At 33.5% G+C, this 14,861-nt stretch overlaps 1 protein-coding gene across 1 annotated transcript; it reads left to right on the top strand.

Annotated features, from left to right (window-relative positions):
* The first annotated feature begins 238 nt into the window (after nucleotides 1-238).
* On the top strand, nucleotides 239-14,514 carry LOC113874567 (DNA mismatch repair protein MSH5). The gene is made up of 34 exons (XM_027512787.1): nucleotides 239-274; nucleotides 1,473-1,504; nucleotides 1,902-1,996; nucleotides 2,612-2,692; nucleotides 2,765-2,837; nucleotides 3,463-3,526; nucleotides 3,797-3,951; nucleotides 4,072-4,173; nucleotides 4,246-4,273; nucleotides 4,345-4,376; nucleotides 4,484-4,541; nucleotides 4,740-4,826; nucleotides 5,267-5,323; nucleotides 6,393-6,494; nucleotides 6,591-6,635; nucleotides 6,791-6,868; nucleotides 7,146-7,196; nucleotides 7,274-7,355; nucleotides 8,766-8,839; nucleotides 8,919-9,018; nucleotides 9,315-9,411; nucleotides 9,491-9,580; nucleotides 9,673-9,737; nucleotides 9,848-9,906; nucleotides 10,594-10,670; nucleotides 10,823-10,909; nucleotides 11,519-11,580; nucleotides 11,704-11,765; nucleotides 12,237-12,290; nucleotides 12,378-12,463; nucleotides 12,864-12,895; nucleotides 13,142-13,165; nucleotides 14,197-14,312; nucleotides 14,419-14,514. The coding sequence occupies exons 1-34, from the start codon at nucleotides 239-241 to the stop codon at nucleotides 14,512-14,514; spliced, it is 2,439 nt and encodes an 812-aa protein (XP_027368588.1).
* The last annotated feature ends 347 nt before the right edge of the window (nucleotides 14,515-14,861 follow it).

Below are 14,861 nucleotides of genomic sequence, written 5' to 3'. Positions count from 1 at the left end.
ATGAAAACAAATATCGCCCGAAGGAGTGAAATTGGCATCGAACCATGTACTACAATATACTGGGACCTTGTTAAAAAACCAAACGTCGCCGTTTAAGTGGCAGTTGCCTAGATTTTATACCTCCATATAAAGAATATCGAGTATTTTTATTTTTGCGCGCCCGATTTGTAGTGGCTGCACGCATTTGATTTTGGATTCACGTGTTTTGCTTGGTAGCGCAGAATCAACATCGCTGAAAATGGAGGACATGGACGAGATCGATGCCGTTCCTCAGGTCCATTTTTCATTCGATTTGCCTCGAAATTTTGGTCACGTATAACTGTTTGGCCACCGAGACAAAATAAAAGGAAAAATGAAGAAGAAAATTCCACAAACTACACGTCATTGTTTTGTTTCTGCTAATCCATTTAGTTTTTATTAGCGATCAGAAAATGGAACAACACACTCTATTTTAGATCAGCGAGTTTAAAACTTAAATGGCGGCGTTTTTCTCTACGGTTAGCGAGATTATTGCAATTTTTTTATTTATAGAAACTGGACAAATACATCATCCGTTTGTAGGTTTCGCTCTGTGTTCGTTTAAACTGATGAACTGAAGTTGAAACTCAAATCGAATGTGTCAAAGCATTCCCGATACCAGATGATGCTTAATTGTCATATTTATAGCTCCGAAAAAGTAACTCTTCGATATTTGATTCTTTAATCACTTTTAACTTTGTGGCTAGTTAATTTAGCTAGATTTGTTATAGCAATAGAATTCAAGCTTATGACGTCACAATTACAAGTCATCACTGGCTGGAGCATGGAGGCATGACCTTGTCTTCACCAGTTTAGTGTGCTTCTGTCTTAGCAGTTACTAGAATGCACAAGTTAAGAAAGAATGAGTTTCAATTTTATGACGTGATTTCTTCTAAGCAAGAAATTGTTCCCTGTTAGTTGGCGTGTGTGTGTTTGTGTTTATGTTGTGCTACAGTGATAGTAGCAAGTTTTTTGTTTTGTAACGCACTGCATGCTGATTAGGAGGTGCTTAGTTGATTTGGTTTTGTGTTGAATAAAGTTACATAATATAAATGAGTTTTGTGTAAGCAGTTTTAGAAGTTCACACGTGAAAAATTAAGATTTAAGTCTTATATGATGAACAAATTTTATAAAGTAAACTAAATTGAACCCTGTCATAGGATGAGGTATATCACTGATAACTTCAATCGCACAAAGACCAAATTTATGGGTGCAAAATTAAATTAGATTGATGCTGGATACTCATTAGCCTAACGGGAAGGGGCTTCTCTTTTCATTTGTTAAATATTGATTATAGACTTATAGTGATATCTTAACCATATGTTCATACATAATTTTTAGGGGTTCTACATACATGACTCCTGTAGTTGGGTTTTGTAACCTTTTTTCTTGAATTGATAGATTTGCTCAACTGCAACCTCTGCTCTTAATTGAAAATTTTGGACTTCATGCAGGTTTACATGGCTTGCATTCTAAATGGTAACAGGTAAGCTTCCTTTCATAGCTCAAGTACCTGTTGTTCAATATTGCAGACTAATTTTGCATAAAATTGTTTGGTGCAAAACACATGAAAGTTTCCTTGCATTGGGAATGAAATTGTGTGAAGAATGATGCAGCAGGAAGGATGTTTGAAATTGAGTGGCAGATTGTTTCACAAAGGTTAAAAATTAAATATAACGTGTAATGTGCAAATGGATAGGCTAAAAATGGTTAGATAATTATAAAAGGCATATGCAGCTAAATGTGCCTGCTCCTCTTAGATATGTTCCACACTTCATTTTTCTTTACTCTTTTTTTAATGAACAAAAGTGAGTTGGAAACATCTCTGCTTGAAATTGAAATTGCAATCTTCATTTGATGAGTTCTCAAATCATTCTTTACAGAATAGGAGTATCTTACTATGATTCAACCCTTCGCCAACTTTTTGTGCTTGAAGTTTGGGATGATGGTGACAAAGGTTTTCCAGTTATTGATCTGGGTACAATTTCTTTTCTTTTCATTGGTGAATTTGAGTTCAGTTTTATAGTGTTTTGCCCAGCTTGTTTGGGACTTATCTTCTCCTTAAAAGGGGAAGTTGAGCCATACGCAATTCTACAAAAGCTCTAAAACATAAAATGTCCTTTTTTCCAAATAAGAAAAACATGAATACAGAGCTTTTAGTCAAGTTATTTATAGGATCTTCTCCTTCTCCATCTCCTTCTTCTTCTCCTTTGCTATTCCAAATCTCAAGGCCCAATAACACACTACCGGATAATTTTAACTTATAAGTAACTTTTGAGCTAAAATAATTAAAAAATTGCCAAATAGATTTAACTATAATATTTAAAGCTCTTATTTTTAACCTTAACTTTAAAGTAGATTTTAAGATAAAAAAAAATGTTAGCCAAATGCTATCTTGGTTTATATGTTCCTCCTTGGTGTCATGTTGCATCATAATTGAAACTTGCAACTGAGAGCATTGATATGTTCTCTCTTTCCACTTTAGTTTCATTATTGTGCCTTGTATAGCCCTACTGACTTAAAGCTGCATACTTTACTCACTAGTTATGAATTACAGTTTATGAACGTCTTTTGGTTTCAATAACTGATGCAGTTAAATATCAAGCAAACCCTTTGGTCATTTACACAAGCACAAAAAGTGAAGAATCCTTCTTGTCTGCTCTGCAACGAAGTGGTATGGAGCCCATCATGTGGTTGAGTTTTGAAAGACTAGTTCTGGGACCCTTTACCTATTGAAGTTATGCAGATGGACTAGCTGAGCCTCCTACATTAAAGCTTGTGAAAAGTTCAATATTCAGCTATGAGCAAACATGGCATAGGTATTGAAGCAGCTAAGAATTAAGATCTTAATGATAATTTTCAGTCAAGTGTTTGCAGTGTACACATCAATGTTATATTAAATTGTTGACATTGTTTTTTGCAGATCTTTCAAATTCTTAATGTTTTGATATTAAATTTGATCAAATTTTGCACTTCTGTGTTGCACGTTGATGTGTCTTATCTATGTAACATTTCAAAATATGAATGCTTAAAACTTATCATGTGGTTTATGCCCAAAGATCCATTCACACACAAAATTAACAATCTGACAGTTGATTTAGGAACGTACCTTACTGCAAATTAGGGTATTGGGGGTCGTCTTTTCAGCATACCGTTGGCATCATTGCCTTTCATTCTCAACTTTTGTTTTATTTTTGTTATTATTATTATTGCTGTTTGGCTTAAGTGAAAGGATGAACCACAAGTCTTGGTAATTTTCATCTTCAGTTTTCTTTTTTTTATTCAGCATGCATAATTTTTTGTGGTGATTTGAAATGAGGCTATTGCATGACCATCTTTTATTAGGCAAATTCTCAACACCTGTTGATGCAATAAAAGGAAAACAGAAAAGAGTGTTTATCAATTTCAGTATTCTATTGCTTCTTCTACTTCCTTATTTTACAGATTAATTTACCTTCGGGTGGCGGGGATGGATGATGGATTAAATGTCAAGGAGAGGATTCACTATGTGAGTTTGAAACTAACCACTATTGCAATTTATCATCTTTGTCTAATAATATCATAATAATGGATTGTCCAAGTATCTTAAGATTGTTACTTATAAATTCACATGCTTAAATTAGTAATTGAAATATTATTTGTTCTTGGATTATATGTTGCTTATATTAAGTCTGATGGGGGGAAATTCCTTTCTGTCGTTTCAATTATTATTTCTATTGCAATACTCTAACAACTTTATATGTATTTCCCTCCTCCTACCTTCGTGTTACAACTGCAGTTGAGTTCCATGATGGACATGGGAAGTGAAGTACAAGTTCGTGCTAGTGGCGGCCTTCTGACAATATTAGAGAATGAAAGGATTGTAGATACTCTTGAGCAAAAAGAATCCGGAAATAAATCAATTACAATAGATTCTGTAGCAGAAATATCACTGTATCCTTGTATTTATTTAGCTCAGTCCTTAAAGGCAATCGGTCTTTTATATTCAATTTTGTGCTGTTTGAAAGGAGATAACATTGAGTTCAAAAGTTGTCCTTCACAGTGGAGTTACAGAAATAACTTTCTCAAACTTGATGCAGCAGCTCATGAAGCATTACAAATATTCCAAACAGACAAACACCCGAGCCACATGGGAATTGGTAGAGCAAAAGAGGGGTAGTTGCTGACTTACTCTTAAATATTCTTTAATAGTATGTAAATATCTAAGATAATATGTCTTAATTGCAGGTTTTCTGTATTTGGAATGATGAATAAGGTTTGTTGGATTGTCTGAATAGTGTGTATAGATTCTTGTCACACATGACTAATTGTTTGTCCTATATGCAGTGCGTGACTCCAATGGGTAGACGTCTTTTGAGGTTATGCATATTAAAATAGCTAGAATGTTAGATTAATAATGTATTCATCACTCAACTTCAAAAACGTAATATAATGTTTTTTTTCTCATATTTTTTCCCCATTTCAGAAACTGGTTCTTGAGACCTATACTTGATCTTGAAGTTCTAAACTACCGTTTGAATTCTGTATCCATTTATAGTCTTACATACATGGTCTAATTTTGCTTTATTAATCTGCAGAATCATAAGTTTAAGGTTGGAAGAAATTTGTACTTCATTGTCCATTTGTAGGTGAAATAGATATTTAATATTTATTTATCATAACTCTTCAACAAATTAATCACTTAATCATGGAAAGCGCTGTTTTTCTTTTATGGGAAAAAGATATCTTTCTTTCTATGCTCAGAAGATATTGTTGCTTCTTTACGTGAAACCCTGAAATCTGTGAAGGATATCCCCCACTTGCTCAAGGTATGAAAATTATCTCTCGCTCTCCTCCCTGTCCCTAATAATTTTGTTTTCTTTTTGTCTTCTATTCTTCTTGCCTGACTATGAGTCCATTGTCTATTCTTATCTCTCTTTTATAGATTCTGTTGTGTGAGGGGCTAATAAATAATTGGAAAAAGAGCATGATATTTGCTCATTAAATTTTTGGCAATTACAAGATTTTAATTATTATTTTTTAATCTTGATCACAAATATTGAACATTATTTATTGTTGAAACATTATACTATTAACTATTACATGCTGCATTGACAATGTGTTTTATCCTATGGGCATAATATTTGCATTATTATGTGAAGATAGATCAGTCTGCTTTACAATTATGAATGTGATGTTCCTATGTTAAGCAAAAGCCTGTATTCTTTGTATGCTAAACTTATGAAGATTTAATTTTCAATCATTAAAGAAATTTGACTCTCCAAGCTCCATATGCACCAGCTCTGATTGGACAGCTCTTCTAAAGGTAAAATTATCTTTTATGCCTTTGCCCTTTATGTTTTCTAATATTGTCATATTCCTTTCTCTGTTCATGTCTTTTTTTGCTTCTACATGCTAAAAGGAATCTATATTGTTCAGTTTATTGAATTTATATTTACAAGACCCCAGTGTCCTTGAAAAACAAAATACATAAACTTTGAAACACTTTCTTGGTATATTATTAATAGTTACCTGGAATCAAAGGTTCATAGATATTCCCCTTTCTCAAACAATTACTATTTACCTATGTCTTCGCTTGTAAGCAATTACAAATGAAGCAATCCTGCTGTATGAACATGGCATGGTACATAACTGACGTGAACTTGAGAAGGTAAGGTTGAGTCTTGGCTTGGTTTTGTCATTGAAGCCATGGGTGAAAAGTTGACCCAGTTGAATGATAAGAAGACTAGTAAATGATAGGTCAATGCATAAAATTAGCAATATCTTTAGTTATGTTTGGATATCTATATCTAATGGTGAGTGGAATGAAACAAAATGGAGTGGGGAAATGGAATGGAACAAAGTTACAATTTCATTGTTTGGATATTATTACAATGGAATGAAAAATAAAATGGTTCAATCTCATACCTCCCAAGATTGAAGTGAAAGAAAAGGAGGAATATTTGGGATGGAATGCACTCCATCATGTTCTGCTCCATTCCATCCTATGTCACTGGAGCCTACTGTAATGCCATTTCATTTCACTCTATTTCTTTATATCAATCCAAACATAGCCTAACTGCTATTTCCACTTTACGAGGATGCTTCACTGTACATTACTATTTGTTATTTTTAAACAATTATACAAATATCTGAATTATGTATATATCATTCTTTATATAAAAAATGTAAGGAGACTTCTTTTAATAGTTTTTATGACTGAATTCATGTGACACATAAGTTGCATAAGATCAAGAGGATACCTTCATTCATAGAATGTACATATCAATTTAATATCTTTTCCCATGCAGTTCAAAACTGTTTACCATTGTAGAAAATTTCAGTAAATATCATATTTGGGGGATGTAGCATTTTTAAAAAAAAATTATATACAGAGTATTTGTGCGCTGCTGCATGTAAACAAGATATTTGAAGTTGGAATTTCTGAAGGTCTTCGAGAAGAGTTGAAGTACTTGAACTTGGATATTGTTGAGAAGGTATGTATATGTTTTATTCAAGTGCACTTGTATAGGTTCTTGCTTAAGTGATTTTTTCACGAGCAACATTTTTTTTCATAAGTAACATTATTGCAGGCAAGTTCATGCATAACAACAGAGCTTGCTTATGTCTATGAGCTGGTAAGTTTTATTTGTTTCTCTTGTATTAACTACCAGAAAGACGAGCAAAAAGAATTGTGTATAGTGATGCTTAGAGGCATAAAAGCATCTGATTTTCCTTGAGGTTGGGTGGGGAGCATTTTAAGAGCCAATGCAATTGACAATGTCTTTTGCAGGTAATTGGTGTTATTGATGTGAATAGAACTAAAGAAAAGGGATATGCGACAGTGGTGAAAGAAGGTTTTTGTGACGAGGTTAAACCCAATTTCCTTGTTCTTTTCTTCACCTTGGAGTGTCAATATAATGAATTTAGGTAATGTGCTTATGCTGTTCAAGTTGAAAAATATGTGATTCAAATGGTTTTCTCACAGAAGTGCTTAGTTGGATGAAATTTTTAATAAATGAATTAATCCATAGTGTTGAAAGTTTAATCTAAGTGCATAAAATTTTTCCCCCTCATTCTGTAATATTTTTTTTTTACTGTGGATAATTTTTAATTTTTGGACTTTGAATAAATTTGTTATTGCATAGTTGGATGAGCTTAGGCAAATATATGAGGAACTGCCAGAATTCCTGGAAGAGGTGGCTTTTAGTGCAATTTTTAATTGAGAAAAGCAATTTTAGACACACACGCATTCATCATGATACATTTGTTGCAGGTTTCATCATTGGAATTAGCACAACTTCCGGTTGTATGCAAGGAGAAGCACATTCCTTGTATTGTTTATATACAGCAAATAGGTAGTTCTGACTCTCAATTATATTTATACCATAAAATGTGGTAATGGGTCATTTCATTGCTATTCTTTTCTGAAGTGTATTTGCTAATAAGCAGCTTTTATTTTTGAATTAACTAATTCGTTGAAGGTGATTTCTATACTATCATGCAATAGTGAATAAAATCTAATGTTTTAGGCGAATAATGAATTCAGTGAATGTCTAAATTATTTGGTTCACTAGTTGCAGTATCTGGATTAAAAATAAAATAATTATTTGACTGTTATATAAGCTTGTGTAGAAGTCCAATAGGTTTTACTAGAACGTTATCCTTTCCAATCTCTTTGTCAGGAGAATCAAGTAACTAAAACAATTTGTCAACAGTCTTGACAAACTAAGATCCATCAATAGACTTCACAAACGTTATCCTGGCAGAAGAGTTTAGAGAAATTAATCAAGCATCTGACAATAGATTAGCCAGCCATGTTTGTTATGTATGGTCCTTCAACATATTTTGGTGGATCCCAACTTCTTGATAAGTGCGACACACTTATGTCATGATCATTTTGGAGATGGTAACTTTGGACCAAATCTTCCTTCCAATGTCCTCAATCATTTCGTGGAACTTTTAACTTGATAATGTGGATTGACAATTCAACTTGATACCACCACTGAGTTACATATTGATTGACCCTAGTCGTTGTTTCTTTGTCATGTGCCTCACTTGTGCTAGTTTGCCTCTTTCCTTTTTTCCTTTTTCAACAGAACTTTCTGGCTTTTCACGTTACAAATCCAGAGGGTCTTTCATAGTTTCTTGCAGATTTCAAATTCAGAACCTGTAACACTATAAAGGAATAGAAGGGGAAAAAAAAAAGCAAACAAACTAATGAAAACACAGAAACGAGGAAACAACTGAGAGCAGAACAAAGATAGTGAGAATGGAGAGAACAGAGTAGACAAAATCAAAGAATGGGATGATAGAGAACAGAAGGAAAGGCAATACCCGAGACTAAGAAAATCAGAGAACAGGAAATGCAAAGCCCGAGGCAGAGGTCCAGTTGCCCGAGCATGAAACTGAAGAAGAAATTGTAAATCACCAGAGACGGAGTGGAGGTCCAGTTGCCCTTTCAAAGATGCTAGGATTTTAGATATCCTTCTCTAATATATATTGGAGAAAAAGATGTCCTGTTCACAAAAACAAGAAGCCATGGGCCACTACGTTGATGTTGCCATGACACTTGGAGCCGCCATTTGTCACCTTGCCATGGATTTCTGCCTTACCATGGGGGGTGGCGGTGGCACTGCACTGTGATTGTTTAACAACACTAGTTCAATTTTATTTTTTTTAATTTCAAATTGCCATATTATTTTTGGGCCGTTAAATAACACTGGACATTATTATTGCATAATGCATATTGTTTTTGTCTATTGTAGGATATTTAATGTGTATCTTTGAAGAAAAACTTGAAGCAACCATTCTGGAAAAACTTGTGGATTGGGAATATATAGTATGTTGGCGTTTGCAGTTGGTCAAGTAATTTTCGCAATTGATATGTTCTATTTTGATTATAGACATTTCAAATATAGTTCGGTGATGCAGATGAAGAGACAAAAAGATACTTTTATCATACCCCGAAGACACGAGAATTGGACAGTCTGTTAGGAGATATCCATCATAAAATTCTAGGTACTCTAACTTTGAAGTAAGAACTCTAGCGAACCTGAGCCTTTGCTAAGACTTGTAACATGCTTCCTAAACTTATCATCCAGGAAAGGGTAAAAAAAGAGATCATGAACTTAAAACTAGATTATAAAGATGTAATATTAAGTGTTGATACATAATAAAAAAATATGAAATTCCTTGACATAGTTCATGTGGTAAAAGCTAAGAGATGTTATAGGATAATGCTTAGTTGGCCTTCCAAGTTGTAACACTAGGTCTACTGTACAAATCTTCCTTATGTCTGAATTCTGTCATACAAGACATGGAGAGGGCGATCACCAGAGACTTGTTTTCACGAATACTGTTGTTCTCATCCCATTTGATAAAGGTGGCAACTTTTGCAGCTGAGCTGGACTGGTAAATAAATTCTGTAAGTATAATAACTGGTGCTTGCCTAATGCCTAGACACTTTTTATAATTGATATTTTTATTTCAGCTTTTTGTCAATGGCTTTGGTTGCTCGGCAGAACAATTATGTCAGGCCTTTGTTGACTGAAGAAAACTTGCTTGAGATAAAAAGTGGAAGGTACAAACTTCAAGCCATCTTTTTTTAACAGGAATATCTTGAAAATTGAGAAATATTGATATGGTTAACAATAAAAATTGATTTTTCTGTAGGCATGTTTTACAGGAAATGACTGTAGACACATTTATTCCGAATGACACTAAGATTCTTCATGACGGTAAACAGATATAGACATACATAACTGATATTATCTAACCTATGTCCAAGAAATCCTTTTTGATCAAATTATACTGTTTTTAATTCCTGTTCAATTGTTCTTTACATTAGGAAGAATTAATATCATCACTGGTCCTAATTTTTCTGGGAAAAGTATCTATATAAAGCAGGTCAGTTATTAGTTCTCCGTCTTTCTGGGATCTACATTTACTGGGATATTTGGATTACTGTTTTAAATAGAAATGATGATGAAAAAGGTTATCTTATTTATGACCTTAACATCTAGGCTCCAATTGATAGAATGTTGCGGAACTATTGTTTCAGGCTTTTAGCCGCATATGTTTCCATTTCTGGTTGAGAAAATTCATCTGGTCTGACAACCCTACAAACTACAGTTGTAAAAGAGTTTTTGAATCTTAAAACAGCAAATCCATTTCAGTACGAAGTCACAGATCAGATTCTAAATAAGTTACAGACTATGAGAGATAAAATCCTTGTAGGATTACTGGTTCCTGTATAACAATTTAATAAGTGAAATGATTTGTTGCAAGTTTACAGGACACGTCTCAATTGTAATATCAGTGTTATGTGTTTCTATGATTTTGAGACCAGTAGCCATGTTAGCTTACTGCCTAGATGCAAGATAGTTTGCGGTGTAGATCTTTGGTACATTTAATGAATGTTGGACAAAATATTCTTGTGAGACTGTTACTAAAAATTCTTGAATTCCACGGTACATTCTTTGGATAGATGATTTCTCCACATATAGTCTATCATGTGGCCACTATAAGATGAGAAGTGTGAGACCTTGCTTCTTGTTTCTTTATGATCACAACATAATGAGAAGTGTTTTGCAGGTGGCTTTAATAGTTTTCCTCTCCCACATTGGTAGTTTTGTGCCAGCTGATGCAGCAACTGTGGGTCTGACAGATAGGTATCGTATCTTATAAATCTTGTCTTTGTTGAAACAGGAGTTGCATAGTTACATCATTGTATGTTGATCCTCGTGATTAACATATTAATGTTTTTTTTTATTCCTTTTTTTTTTGGTGGTGGGGGTGGGTGGGGGGGGGGTTGATATTGCAGAATATTTTGTGCAACAGGAAGCAAGCTTATGACAGCTGAACAATCAACATTTATGATTGATCTACATCAAATCGGGATGATGCTCAGGTATATTGAGAGAAAGGGCGATAAGAATATCTCCAATACATTGACCATAGAGTGATCACGGGAAAAATCTGTATAGTCTCCTTGTATTTGAACCATATTTATCAATCTTAGATAGCAAGAGTGTAGTGGCCAAACCTAAAATTACTATAGCAGTGTAATGTACACTGTACAGTGAGATGGCAGCTATTCTAAATTTATGTAACATATAAATGCTCAAAAATAAAAATATAAAAAAGTCAAGGAGTGTAGTGGCCCACCCATAGTGACTTTTTGGGTAAAAAATGAGTTTTCAAAAAAGCCTCATTCTAAAATTGTTACGGCCATATTGCTGCTACTACGGCTGGTATTTAAAAATGCATTGCATTTCAAAACTTTGTAGCAGCCCACGGCCTTTCTGCACTGTTACAATGCTATAGTGTGCTATTGATAGCTATGATTTGAATTGTCGTGTGTGATGACCCTCTTCCATATTACTCATTTTACAATTGCAGATGTTATTCCAAATGGTTTTATCTGAACAAGAAAATAGATGGAGGATTCCAGGAGAATTGTAGTTTACTGAAAGAACAATAGATTTTTTATTTTTTTTAATTTTGAGAAAACCTGCAGGCATGCTACTTCACGATCTCTGTGTCTGGTGGATGAATTTGGTAAAGGCACTCTTACAGAAGGTCAGTTTATCCAATGATTATAAAGTGTCCAAGTCATAAATATATGGATTACGGAATATGAGTGTGTGTGTGTGTGTATGGCAGCTGCTAGTTTTCAGCCTAAATGTTTTCATCGCCTTTCAGATGGCATTGGTCTACTTGCTGGGACCATAAATCACTTTGTCATGCGTGATGAACCTCCAAAGGTTTAAGACTTTCTATTCCTGAAAATATGTATAATATATATATATATATATATATATATATATATATATATTCCAGTTGCTTGTATCATGTCTACAGACTTAGAACTCTGTATAATCCCTTTAAAGGTCTCTTTCGTTATTTCTATTGGTTAACTGGTCAATGTTCATTCCATATGATTGTCTGTAATCATGAGAGTAGAAGTGTATTCCTTCATCTCTATTGAAAATTAAGTAGTAACTTCAGAAGTTTTTGTTCATTCTCAAGCATTTGTATTTTTAGGATGTTATTGATGGAAATTTTATATAGAAATTTTTTTACTTAGACCCTAGAGTCATGTTGTAATTGAAATGTATAATTATAAAACTAGTAAAATGACCATATGCGGTTATTCATTTGTTTCTCTATTTGAAAATGAAGAAGCACTTTCTCATGGGGGACTGTAACTACCATTTGTTCTGTAAATTTTGTAGGTTTTTGTGTGCACTCATCTCATGGATTTGTTGCATGGGCATTCTTTGACCAAGGTTATATGCTTGTGCATCATTGTGGGTTGAAGTTTATAAACTACTCAGTTGAGCGATAATGAATATGATTTCTTTGGACTATTTCAGTCTGAGCAGATTAAGTTTTACACAATGAGTATATTGAGGCCTGATAACAATTCCACCTATATTGAAGACATTGTGTTCTTATACAGGTATCTTGTCTGTTGATTCTGTCGTGCAGGATGCTATGAATTAATTTACCATCACGAGGTCACTTGATGTCAAAGAATTTGATAGGAAATACCAAGGCTATTGTACATTACTTGATCAGAAGATTACTTAACTTGTATATATTTGATGTGAAAAATGCAAACCTTTTTGGTCGAAGATTTGGGAAAAGAAAAACTGTATGTCAAATTATATATTTGAGCATGCATTTGTTTTGGCTAGCGCATCCTGATACAATATAATCTGCACTTGCATGTCAGTATTTGGTTTATTCAATGATAGTGACTCATCGTACTTTGTCTAGAGTATTGAAATTAATATACAATAGAAATGGTTATGCTATCTGAGGAGATTTCATCTTTTTTATTATCATATTCCTCACAGGCTTGTCCCTGGACATGCGCATCATAGCTATGGTAGGCTTTTGCTTTATCAGTATTTTATATCAATAGAACTGATAGCAATACACTTTCTAACATGATAAAAAAACGGTTGCATAATATACTTAAACACATTTCATGATTCCCAAATTCTTCACAAACTTCTGTTAATAGTAAAAAGTATATTTAAAAGAATTTGTTAAAGAATATATTGTTAGCATCTTGTGTTATATCAATTGAAATACCAATGAAATGACATGTGCAATTTTTGGAATCTTGCAGGGCTGCACTGTGCACTGCTGGCTGGTAATTTACAAAACTATTGTTAAAAATGATAGTACCTGATAAAAGAAAGTAGACGCACATTGTTCATTCTAGTATTGGTTACAATTTCATTGTAAAAAAAAAAATTATACTTGGGTTTGAACTATAGCAATAATGAGGATGAGAGGCTTACAAGTGGGTGGAAGTGGAACTTGTGTTAAAAGGTATTGGTATAGTTGTGCTTGTTGGGGTGACAAGTAAAGCCTTTCCAAGGAATTATTAAATTCCTTAACAAATCTATTGCTAAATGCTTTTACGGGATAGAATTAAGATTTTTAAACTCGTTTAAAATCTCATAAGTTTTGAAGAAGTTATATACCCTGTCCTATCGTCTTTGCAAGAGGCAATAAATGAATGTTAAAAACACTGAAATAATGTCTGATGTCTTATTTTAATGCTGGATAAATCTCAAGTGTTTTCCATTAAGAGAGAGGAAAAAGAAATTAAATTAATTTGATTTTCCATTCACTTTTACATGATGTAGTCAGCTTCATCAAGTTTATGCCTATCATAATGAGACCTGGCCGTCTGTTATATGGTTTAGAGAATTTGGTTCCAATTGTTGTCACTTATTCAAGTTTTCATCTTTTTAATTGATTTTTTTCTTCTCTTGGCTATAGTTTCCTATAGTTTCATACCTTAATAAAGAAGTATAGGGATTAATCCTTCGTGAAACATAAGGACCATTTACTTTTGATAAATAAAAACGAGTAGTAGAGTCCAAATATATATGGGGTTGAAAGTCAATGGTAGAGAACAAAAGCCAAATAAGTAAAAATGCACATGGACTAAAATCTGAAAATAATTATAGTGACCTAAATCCAAATGGAAAACTGAAGGAACGTAAATGTACTTTAAACCACAAAATGTTGATTTTGAATGGATGCATTATCTGGTCGGTGTAATACTCAGATATAGTACAGTTTTAATTTTTTTTTTTAAATGTGATGAATAATGTTAAGTCTGCCTTTTACATCTTTTTTTTAATTGATCAGTCTGCATACTTCCTCCAGGTGTACCTGACGAAATCATAAAAAGAGCAGCAGTTGTGTTGGATGCTGTTTCAAATAATAATTATATTGAGCGGTTATGCAATGAGAACATCTCAGCTCAAGATCGTCAATACGAGGTGCCATTTCAATTTTAAGAGTCAAATTACAGTTATTACATTTTGGGTATAGTTTACTACTTTACTCTCTTAAACATGTTTGTTTATATTTCTGAATGGAATGCAGGATGCCATGGAGAAATTGTTGGAATTCGATATTGACAAAGGCGACTTAAAACAATTCTTCGAGGATATATTTTTTCTAGTTCCTAACGCATCGTGACTGGTGTCTTCTTTGAAATGCCATACATGGCACCTAGATGAGTTGCGCACTATCAAAATTTATTGAATCGAATGATCATTTTCAGAGAATTATATCTTCCCCTGTAGCTTAGAGTCTCTTTGTATCGGTTAGCAATGGGGCAAGCCAAAAAATCAGTAACTATTGCCAAGTTAGCGTATGAGATTTAATCATATAAATTAACATAGCCCAATAGGTTTTACATTACATAGCTCAAACCACATTAATAAGTATTAGGTGCCTTAAGCCCATTACAAACTTAAGCCCATTACAAAGTGCTAAATTATTAGGCTTAAAGCATATGAAGATATCATTAACTCCTTTTTCAC

Source organism: Abrus precatorius, unplaced genomic scaffold, assembly GCF_003935025.1.
Source record: "Abrus precatorius isolate BTA unplaced genomic scaffold, Abrus_2018 Scaffold8, whole genome shotgun sequence".
In the NCBI taxonomy this organism is placed as follows: domain Eukaryota; kingdom Viridiplantae; phylum Streptophyta; class Magnoliopsida; order Fabales; family Fabaceae; genus Abrus; species Abrus precatorius.
The sequence above is the reverse complement of the archived record's forward strand: the minus strand, read 5'-3'. Positions and strand labels throughout refer to the sequence as shown.

Coding starts and splice junctions, on each gene's coding strand:
- LOC113874567 (XM_027512787.1), top strand. CDS start 239: ATGGAGGACATGGACGAGATCGATGCCGTTCCTCAG. Junction 275..1,472: donor AGATCGATGCCGTTCCTCAG/GTCCATTTTTCA, acceptor GACTTCATGCAG/GTTTACATGGCTTGCATTCT. Junction 11,581..11,703: donor TAAAGGCACTCTTACAGAAG/GTCAGTTTATCC, acceptor ATCGCCTTTCAG/ATGGCATTGGTCTACTTGCT.